This window comes from Helianthus annuus, chromosome 10 (assembly GCF_002127325.2).
Source record: "Helianthus annuus cultivar XRQ/B chromosome 10, HanXRQr2.0-SUNRISE, whole genome shotgun sequence".
NCBI classification, from domain to species: Eukaryota; Viridiplantae; Streptophyta; class Magnoliopsida; order Asterales; family Asteraceae; genus Helianthus; species Helianthus annuus.
The window spans coordinates 169639577-169650528 of NC_035442.2; the positions used below are offsets into that span (position 1 = coordinate 169639577).

The following is a 10952-nucleotide window of genomic DNA, read 5'->3' on the forward strand; positions in this document are numbered from 1 at the left end:
TTTTAAATATTTTTAGATGGGTCGTGATTTGTGGCAACTAATTTTAGTCAAAACTAGTTGGGCTGGTTGGTTACTTCTATTATTCAAACCTCAAGTGAACATTGATACAATTTTGGCTAATACAAATTTCCTTTTGGGCCGCAAGTAATTGAAGTGCATCTGGGTTCTTCGTTTTGGACCGTGAGTAATTGAAGTACAAATGGGTTCACCTCTAATATGTGATTGATTGATTGATGAGTTTATATATGTGATTGACTAATTAATGTAACATTATAGGACCTGTAGGGCCCGACTTTTTTATCTCGCAGGGCCCAAATTTTTTTTAACATTTTCGGAAACGGTCCTGATATGTTTACAACTCACATGGAAGTTTACCGCTCGATCAACAAACACTTTTGATGTCTAGGGCATTATCTACGTATATACACACAATATTCTTATCTTGAATTGGAGGTTCTATTCAAATGGAGGCCCAAAACCGCCGTTTTAGTTTAATGGCCCTTGAGCCGACCCTGAAGAATGGCTTTTTGATCCTTTTCCTCTAGTGGTCAAGGCATCACCTTTTCATGTGGAAGATACATGTTCGATCTTGATTCAAATACTCCTTTTAATGCCTAATCCCCTACTACAAAATATAACCTTGATAATTTTAAACTTTAAAAATACCTAGTTACAAAAACTTTAAAAAAGCCATGTAAAAATACGAGGTTACAAAAACTTTCGTTTTTCTTGTAACTGAAACAAAAAACAAAAGCCATAAAATATAAAAATAACATAGTTTTTCTCGTAACTAAAACAAAAAAATAACATTTTTCTAACAATTTCTAGAATATTCGCCAAGAGAGGAGCTTCCAAAACAGTGACGTCAGCCTTATCTTCATAAACCCTAAAATTTCTTATCTCAAAGCCTCACTTAACCAACCCGCACCTACTCTCATCCTCTGTTATCCTCTCTGTTCTTCCAAATCTTCAGCCTTCAGGTAACCAATCCTTTCGTTATCTTACTTATTCATCGATTTCAATTCATCACGTCTTAACACTTCATCTGTTTACATATTCATTTCACCGTTCTCTTTTGTTTATCTTCGATATTAATTTTGTATGTTAGGGTTTCTTCTATTGAAATTGACTTTATAATAATCGATGAATGCTATCTTACCGTGTGAATTGAAGTTAAATTCGAGTCGTATAGTCTCTAGCTGTCTGTGTTCATGTTATTGTCAATTAGATTATAAAGATATTGATAATGATTAGTATTCATATGTAAGTTTGTAAATGTGAGTATGCTGATATGCTCTGGCAAGTTAAGTGATTGAATATTGTACTCTGTGGATAATAATAATGATAAATGTACATTTGTGAGTTGGTAAATGCATTCGAGTTCTTGTTGGATTCAAATAGTTAGCTCTAAGGACCTGGAGATTTCTTAATTTAGTATAATAATTGGATAAAGCATTTAATCATATTATGTTTTATGTAGCTGATTATTCGAGGATTTTAACATAACTTTGGTATCTGAAGTTGAATTCGAGTCGATTGTAACATAACTTTGGTATCTGAAGTTGAATTCGAGTCGTGTTTTAGTTAAACGCGTGTATTCTCCAGGTTTTTGTGCTTGTATTCTTGTCAATTAGACCATATAGATATTAATAATGATTAATATCGATGTTTAAGTATGCAAATGTGAGTATGCTCTGGCAAGTTAATTGATTGGATTTAGTACTTTGTGGATAAGGTTGATGATAAAATGTGCATTTGTGAGTTGGTAAACATGTTCGTGTTCTTGTCGGGTTCAAATAGTTAGCTTTAAGGACCTGGAGGGTTCATAAATTACTAAAGTAGTTGTATTATACTATTATTTAACCAAATTATGTTTTCTGTAGTTAATTGTTTGAGGATTGTAAGAAGATGGCCTCCATTACTCCTTTATCTTCCATTAGCTCTTTCGGAACTCCTAAGACAATCGCAAGTTCATCGGAAACTTTGTCTTCATTGTCTTCTATTTCTTCTGGTCGTCTTGTACACGGAAGACAAAATGTAGTTCTGCCGAGAAAAAGTTCTCTCAAGGTTAAGGCAGCCAAAGAGTTGTACTTCAACAGGGATGGTTCTGCTATTAAGAAGCTTCAGGTAAACATCAACATAAGATATTTTATCATTTCGTTATCATGATGGTACTTTGTGCTGATATGTACGAGAAATTATGTGTAGGCTGGTGTCAACAAGCTTGCAGATCTAGTAGGAGTCACTCTAGGTCCAAAAGGGCGCAATGTCGTACTAGAAAGCAAATATGGTTCTCCAAAAATCGTAAATGATGGTGTGACTGTAGCTAAAGAGGTACATAGATAACCGCTTTTAAAGGGTATACGGGTAAAATGGTAAATCGAGTACTTGATACATTGTTGTCTGCATAGGTTGAATTGGAAGATCCTGTTGAGAACATTGGTGCCAAGTTGGTGAGACAAGCGGCTTCAAAGACTAACGATTTAGCTGGTGACGGAACAACGACGTCAGTTGTTCTAGCACAAGGCTTGATTACCGAGGGTGTTAAGGTAATTTACTTAATGAATTTTAGAGAAGTTTGAATCTTAAACGGTAAACAATTAAACATTCTCATCGTGAACTCTTTTTTCTTTAGGTGGTGGCAGCAGGTGCTAACCCGATTCAGATTACTAGAGGTATCGAAAAGACCACCCGAGCCTTGGTTGAAGAGCTTAAAGCGATGTCGAAAGAAGTGAGTTTACCTTTATTTGCTGCTCTTGCAACTTTGATATCTATGGTTACGAGATCTAACCGACTTTACGTTAATTGGGAAATTTCAGGTTGAAGACAGTGAGTTGGCTGATGTGGCGGCCGTAAGTGCAGGGAACAACTACGAAATCGGAAACATGATCGCTGAAGCAATGAGCAAAGTCGGAAGGAAAGGTGTCGTGACGCTTGAAGAAGGAAAAAGCTCCGAAAACTACTTGTATGTCGTCGAGGGCATGCAATTCGATCGCGGTTATATTTCTCCGTACTTCGTTACTGATAGTGAGAAAATGACTGTTGAGTATGATAACTGCAAGGTAACGAACTAATAATATTATTACTTTGTTTTCTTACGTTTTGGATTCTGATCTTAACGTTTCGTGGGTGTAGTTGCTTCTGGTTGATAAAAAGATAACAAACGCAAGAGATTTAGTCGGTGTATTGGAAGATGCTATTAAAGGAGGATACCCGATATTGGTTATAGCGGAGGATATCGAGCAAGAAGCACTTGCTACTCTTGTTGTGAACAAACTTAGAGGCTCACTGAAGATCGCTGCACTTAAAGCACCGGGATTCGGTGAACGCAAAAGTCAATATCTTGACGATATTGCTATTCTCACTGGAGGCAAGTGGTTCTGACCCGACCCGGCCCGTTTTGATCTGTGGATGTTTTTTAATAGTTTTTTTGTTTACTGTTTCAGGAACTGTAATCAGAGAAGAAGTAGGGTTAAACCTTCAGACTGCTGGAAGTGAAGTTTTAGGGCTTGCTGCAAAGGTGGTGTTGACCAAGGAGTCAACAACGATTGTCGGTGACGGCAGCACCCAAGAGTTGGTTAATAAGCGAGTTGCTCAGATTAGAAATCTTGTTGAGGTGAACTCTTAAGTCTTACCTTTTACACACACTAGTGGGCTCTTTTTTTCTCTAGAAGTTACTGATATCTATGTTAACTGTATCTTACAGGTAGCAGAACAGGAATACGAAAAGGAAAAACTAAACGAAAGAATCGCCAAATTATCTGGTGGAGTTGCTGTCATACAGGCGAGTTTTTCAAGATTATACTCGGTGCTAGGGGTGTGCACGGTTCGGTTCGGTTCGGTTTTAGGGTAAAACTGAAACCGTAATCGAAAGTTCTGTTTTCGGTTTTAGTAATGGTTGGGTTTGATTTTCCGGTTTTTGAAACAAATTACGTAAGATTCAAAAATAAATAGTATAATAATTCAAAGTTTAAGAATCTTTCTTAGATGTTTGCAGTTAAGTTAATATATTTAATCTTTTCAATTAATATTGTTCACAAAAACCTAACCTTCTAATCTATTTTAATGTTTCTCCAAAGTTTTCATTAAGACGTTTTCTTTTATAATACTAGGAAAATCATTTAAATTTGATGTTAATATTTGTTATTTCTTGTAGACAATGGATAAATCATTTCAATGATAAATAAACATGTTAATGTTCTTGTTATAAATACTTAACATTCAAGAATAAAATTAATAATTTCTAAACTAATATATAACAAAAAAATTTAAAAAAATGATTTTTTCGGTTATTAGGTCGGTTCGGTTTTTTCGGTTTTTATAAAATGCAAAATCGTAACCGAACCGCAAATTTTGGTTTGGTTTTGTGCGGCTTGTTTTTTTAGCATCGTTTTTTTTCCGGTTTTCTGCTCACCCCTACTCAACCATTGGGTGTCAGCCCAATGGCCACCAGCCCGCATTCTAACCCGGAGGTGGCGGGTTCGAGTCTTGCTCGTTCCCAATGCCCCTACGGTAGCGGATTTACCCCCAGACTCAGGCTTGCTGGGTGGCGGTCTGCGAGGTGGGATCACCTCGGCGGTTGGGAGGACCGTGGAATATCCCCCCCCCCCCCCTACTCAGTGCTCTATAAACGTATTTGTTAGTCTAAAATTTCAAATATATTACAGGTTGGGGCACAAACAGAAACAGAACTTAAAGAAAAGAAACTGAGAGTAGAGGATGCCCTCAATGCAACAAAGGTTATACCGGAAGCTATTTTTATTTCTTATATACGGACGTCTTTTTTCACGAGCCAAACTTAAATTCTTGACGTTTTACAGGCGGCTGTTGAGGAAGGAATAGTAGTTGGTGGTGGGTGCACTCTATTGAGACTTGCGGCTAAAGTTGACGCCATTAAAGCCACCTTTGATAACGATGAACAAAAGGTTGGAGCGGATATTGTTAAGCGCGCGCTTGGTTACCCCATGAAGTTGATCGCAAAGAACGCCGGTGTTAATGGAAGTGTGGTGATTGAAAAGGTATTTTTTGGCTTACCTTTTAACCGCTTTCTGGTCTTTAATATTTATTAAGCTAGAAATGGCGTTACAAAAAATAATGTCAAAACGTAGAAAAAACATTATGAAAGTTGAGGGGCCAACCGTGTTATTAGCGAAGTAGGGACTAAAATTGTGTTGTTTAAACTATATTAAAGGAAAGGATAAAACATGTGTATTAGTAAAGTTAAAAATGAAAACTAAGAAATGTGAAAACTTTAATAAGAAATCGAAACTTTAATAAAGTAGAGGGGCTAAACATATTAGTAAAATTGAAGGGTTAATTAAGTTAAAAAGAAAAACAAAGGAATATCAAAAACTTATTAAAGTATAAGGGCTAAATATGTTATTACCAAAGTTGAGGGATTAAAATGATAAAAGAGTGTTGATAGGCTAAAATGAATAGTGAGAGAGGAAGAGTTACCTTTATACATATATAGAGAGAGAGAGAGGGGGAGAGGGAGAGGGAGAGAAAGTGTACTGTACAATTGGCCTTAACGTACGAGCGTACGCGATGAGTATTCCGCACGTTATAAAACCTCAAAACCATAAATCCACATGTTAGAATTTGTCCGAGTTTGTGAACCGCATGTTGGAAGTGTCCGAGTTTGTGAAACCGCATGTTGGAAGCTTCCGATTTTGTGAAGTCCGCATGTTATATGTTCATCGTGTACGCATCGTACGTTAATGCCAATTGTACGTTAACTAACCCCTATAGGTTAGGTTAGTTAACGTACAATTGGCCTTAATGTAAGATTCGTAAGCTATGAGAATTCCGCACGTTATAAACCTCCAAAACGAAATCACGCATGTTGAGACCCATAAATCCCGCATGTACAACCAGCCATAAAATCGCATGTTATGTTTTCATAAAACCGCATGTTATACACAGCCATAACCGCATGTTATAAACCTCATGCATGAACCAAATCCGCATGTTATAAACCTCACGCATGAACCAAATCCGCATGTTATATTTTCATCTCGTACTTATTGTACGTTAAGGGATATTGTATTTTACACACTCTCTCTCTCTCTCTATATATATATAGTTACCATAAGATTTAGTTTCTTTGAATGTTTTTATATGATCTTTAGGTTCTATCAAGTGACAACTACAAGTATGGTTACAATGCTGCAACTGGGAAATACGAGGATTTAATGGCGTCTGGTATTATTGATCCCACAAAGGCAAGTCTCGTTTTCTTCATGGAGCTTTAGTGTTATATGTTTTTTTTTTCTTTTTAATAATTTATGATGAGTTGGTGCAGGTGGTGAGATGTTGCTTGGAGCATGCATCGTCCGTTGCAAAGACATTCCTTACATCTGATGCTGTTGTGGTTGACATCCCGGAGCCTGAACCCGCACCACTTGCAAACCCAATGGACAACTCAGGTATGTACAGTTGATTTTGACATTTTCCCTGTTTCCTTGTTTTCCGTATTAGTTAGTGTGCTTTTACAGTTTATCGGTTTATGGAGATCTGTTTATCGATGGTATATGAATTTTTAATATATATCTGTCTTCATTACCAGGTTATGGCTACTAAGCTGCAGCTAGCTAGCAAATAGAACATTAAACCTGTGGGAGTGCTTTGCAAATTTATAATCAAGAAATGTTGCTTCCTCCGCGTTTATTTCTGTTAGCTCATTTTTATGACTGTAAGGAAGTTTAAACCCTTTTTCCAATTATTTGGAGGCGGTTTGAGTAGGTTGAATTTTGGCGGAAAAAAAAAGGTTTGTAGGATTGGTATCTATATTCAATAAGAAAGCGGTATTGTGACTTGTCTATGAGTGGCTTTAGTTATAAAACATAAGGCTTCTTTCCAATTGGTATCTTTAAAATGCCACTCTTAAGCATTTAACGGTTCTTTATATGGAAATTGGATCCGTAACAAACGCACCATGTTCCTAGTACTTGGAATTAGCGATGTAGTACTTGGAAAACGCCACTCTTAAGCATTTAACGGTTCTTTATATGGAAAGGGGCATGTAAGATGTCAAAACAAGCCTTTTTCTATTATGTCGCTCATTTTTGGGTACAAATGTCTTAATAACTGAGTTCAATCTTTTTGGTTCTGGTTGGACTGCTTTTGAATTTATTTGTTTTTGTTACCTACCGAAGTAGTAAACGATAAAGCCATCATTTCGACCTGTATTATAAGAGCGAAATTATTGTTTGATGCGTTAAAATCACAACATACTTGGGCTCGAACGACCATTATTGGTTCGATGGCTAGGATATCGGTTCTGGAGTTTGGTTTTTTGTGCACCTCTGCTTGGACAACTTCATAAAGAGCATCTTCTCTCTATCGCACCTTGCGGGACTTATCCAACGTCAATGAAATCTGGATCAAACTTCCTATATAGTGATTCTAGCGCCTGAATAAGCAGTAGTCTTCATTAGGCGTAAATGTTGTGCTATGAACGTCACACAAAAACATAAATTGAAATATATGATTAGTAAGTAGTAACACAACTATAAACTAGAGAAAAAAAAGATTAGCTTGGACTTTTAATGAACAAGCAGCAACTTAACATTATTGCCTAAGGCTCCCATCACCAATACATAAACTCAAAATATTTGAAAAACCTGCCTGATTATTGATAGATTAGCAACACATTATTGTCGTTTACCAAAAGCCATTCGGTGCATTATTTGTTAATTCAATCTTGCTTGAATAATAATTGCTTTTGATTGGTTCTTTATTTATCTACCGATGTAAGTTTTGTTTAAGACAGAGTTAAGTATGATAGTGTATAAGCCATCTAACCATAAACGGAACAGTATGGTTTAATGTTTTTACGTCTATTTTTTGTTTGGTTTAACATTCCCGCCGACGCACATGTCCTAAAAACTAGTTTGATACTTTGATGTAATTATCAATATACACATACAAAACAAAAAGAAAGGTTTGGTAAAGTTATACGAAGGAACAAATGACGACTATGTCTTTATTTCTCTCTTTCATTCCATCCATTGTTTTCTTTGTTTTTCATTAGTGCGCAGGATTAGCTTAGTAGCAAAAGTGAAAGTTAGAACTGTTATTGGTCAAATTGATGGTTATTAATTATTAAAATTCAATTTCCTAGCAAAAATGCCAAGTAGACGCCGTACCATTAAGCAACATCATCATGGAGCATACATGGTTACTTCTCTGTTATAATAAAATTGGAAAAATTACAAGTTTTGTCCTTTATCTTTATACCACTTTTCAGGCGGTGTCCTTTACTATGTATTTTGTTGCAAGTTTAGTCCTTTACACCCAACCCAGTTAAAAAACCCTGTTAATTGTTGGGTGTAAAGGACTCAACTTGCAACAAAATACCAAGGTAAAGGACTAAACTTGCAACAAAATACCTAGTAAAGGACACCGCCTATTAACAATTAACAGTGTTTTTTAACTGGGTTGGGTGTAAAGGACTAAACTTGCAACAAAATACCTAGTAAAGGACACCGTCTGTCAATATTCGTTAAAAAGGACACCGCCTGAAAAGTAGTATAAAGATAAAGGACAAAACTTGTAATTTTTCCTAATAAAATTGTATTTGACAACAAAGTCAAAGTTAGAAACATTGTATATTAAATTGGCAACATGTATATCATCTACAAATGGATAATAGTTTGAATTATTAGAAACCAATGTGCCTTAGATATATAAGGTAAAACCAAAATTGAGGACTTTAAATTGTCATTTCTTTTACCAAGTGTCTATGTGGTCGTTTGAAAGCATATATGTATATGTTTAATTTTGTTAAGAGTTTACATTCCTTTATGTATATAACCCTTTTAGTTGTTCCCATATTGTGGATTTCAAGTATTCACAAAACAAAAGTCATGCTCAAACCCCATGCCTAAAAAGATGAGATAAAGTGGGGTAGTGGTGGTCTTTTTTGGTACACTTGCATCAAATCTACTTGGTACTTGTATACCCCCAAACAAGTAAGCTTTGATAAGAGGGCATGCCAACACTTATGATCAATCAAATTTCAATATCCGGACATGTAATTAGTGTTGGTTTCATCATTCATGGGTCATTCCCTTGTAAATTAGTTTATTTTAGTTGTTTTCATAACAAATTAAAGTTAGAAAATAAGTTATTTTAACAGATAGAAAATCACTTAAAAATATTTTCTAAACACATATAACATTCTGAACCGTTTTATCTTCAAAGCTGCATTATTGTAATAGCTCAGTTTGTAGTAATACTTATTAATTCGGGGAAGGTTAACGTACAATATTCCTTAACATGCGTACGATATTAAATCACACATGTTATAAAAATCAAACCCTAATCATGCATGAAGAAAAACACATAATCACATATGTACAAAATCAGAAATCACGCATGTTATAAAAATAATTACGCACGTTATAATTTTCTATCGTATGCATTGTACGTTAAGAAATATTGTATTTTACACTTTCACTATTAATTATTTATACGGATAGACAAAGTATTTGTCATGTTCTCTTTTAGCCTACTAAAAGTCTTGTTTTGAGCTGTTTTTAACATGTCCAATACGTTATATTACAACAATACAACGTATGCCACACATAAAATAACAACATTTTTTAAAAAAAATTGTCCTCAACGTGATACATGTAAAGTTTTAATAATTAGACAATATAAAATAAACCACAAACAATAAAATATCAAATATCACAATTATGACGATTGAAAAAAACCCCAAATTTGAGGATGGTGCACGGAAGGAGGAAGCTAGTGGCATGTGAGTTAACCTTAAATAATTATTTTCATACCCAAATTTAGGTCACCAAACTTTATATACAACTGTTTTGGAATCACCCCTAACGAGAATTTGACCATTGGCATCAAATACTTATATATGATATCGAAGAAGATCTTGACACTAACAAAGATATACAAAAAGATTATAAAGCAAATATCCTGAGATATTATGTTGTTTGGACCTAACCGAAAACCTTAACATAATAGATTAACAAAATATCCTGAGCCGCACCTCGGTTTTCATTTGGCTGTTATTTCAGCGAGGCATATCGTGTGGAGGCAGTACGGTTTCCGGGGGAACGCCGTAACCAAGTCTGACCAACCCAGTGCGGGCCCGGATAAGACAACGTAGTCTGGACAGATCTTGACTAGGACCGCCGTTTAGACGGTATGACATTGGGTCATTAAAAAAGAAAGTCACCGTTCAAAAAAAATTGTATATTAATGGTAGATGCGATGGTTTCAATTTATATGTATGATAAGTGGTGTTAATTGACAAGACATAAGAGATAAATTATAGAAAGAACGAGTTACATAACTTAAAAGTTACATATAATTGAATGTTTAAGTTTTCTTTCTTTTCTTAATGTCTCTCTCTAATAATTAGATTTTGTGTGTGACTTTGAATCTAATATTATGATTTGGGTTTCACATCAACGGATTTATCGTTTTATTGTTGTCTTTTGTGATTGTGCTTGTGCATGTGCATGTTGTCTATACTCTTTTAGGTTTCTTTTTTATTTTGAACGGTGAACACATAAACACACCCCTTAAATCTACTTCTAAAATTCATCTACGTCTCACTTTGTGGGACTCAAACCTACACCACTTTAGTAAGAATAAATGCTTGTGTCACTAAGCAATGAGGCCAGCGACCGTCATTTACACATCCGAGTCACACATGTTCTCTTACGTATCCAAACTTTTGGACCAAGCAGTTTGCTTATTATGAAGTTATTGTCGCAACACCAATGTATGTTCCATCACGTGATGTCTTTAGTTTTACTCCGTTTCCATAGGGCTTTGTTGCGCTTTGTGATCACGACAATATCCCATGTTTTTAACTCCACGCCCCTAAATATGTTAATCACCCAATCATACTTGATACCAATCATGTAATTTTGAAATTTAGAAGTAAGAAAAATTAACACCACAATAATTTACAT

At 35.3% G+C, this 10952-nt stretch overlaps 1 protein-coding gene across 2 annotated transcripts; it reads left to right on the forward strand.

Annotated features, from left to right (window-relative positions):
• Nucleotides 1-827: 827 nt before the first annotated feature.
• On the forward strand, nucleotides 828-6823 carry LOC110886576 (ruBisCO large subunit-binding protein subunit beta, chloroplastic). Of its 2 annotated transcripts, none has more exons than XM_022134390.2 (14): nucleotides 828-980; nucleotides 1884-2127; nucleotides 2209-2334; nucleotides 2412-2549; nucleotides 2636-2731; nucleotides 2820-3062; nucleotides 3136-3370; nucleotides 3447-3616; nucleotides 3707-3784; nucleotides 4668-4739; nucleotides 4821-5018; nucleotides 6132-6224; nucleotides 6305-6428; nucleotides 6569-6823. In XM_022134390.2, the coding sequence occupies exons 2-14, from the start codon at nucleotides 1909-1911 to the stop codon at nucleotides 6580-6582; spliced, it is 1806 nt and encodes a 601-aa protein (XP_021990082.1). In that variant the 5' UTR covers nucleotides 828-980; nucleotides 1884-1908; the 3' UTR covers nucleotides 6583-6823. The 2 variants fall into 2 exon arrangements, with proteins under 2 accessions (XP_021990082.1, XP_035834678.1); XM_035978785.1 differs by lacking the exon at nucleotides 828-980 and adding an exon at nucleotides 1527-1605.
• Nucleotides 6824-10952: the final 4129 nt, after the last annotated feature.

Excerpts from the sequence above, each read along its gene's own strand:
- LOC110886576 (XM_022134390.2), top strand. The coding sequence starts at position 1,909 with ATGGCCTCCATTACTCCTTTATCTTCCATTAGCTCTTTCGGAACTCCT. Across the intron at positions 2,128-2,208 it reads CTGCTATTAAGAAGCTTCAG|GCTGGTGTCAACAAGCTTGC; the intron begins GTAAACATCAAC and ends AATTATGTGTAG. Across the intron at positions 3,063-3,135 it reads TTGAGTATGATAACTGCAAG|TTGCTTCTGGTTGATAAAAA; the intron begins GTAACGAACTAA and ends TCGTGGGTGTAG.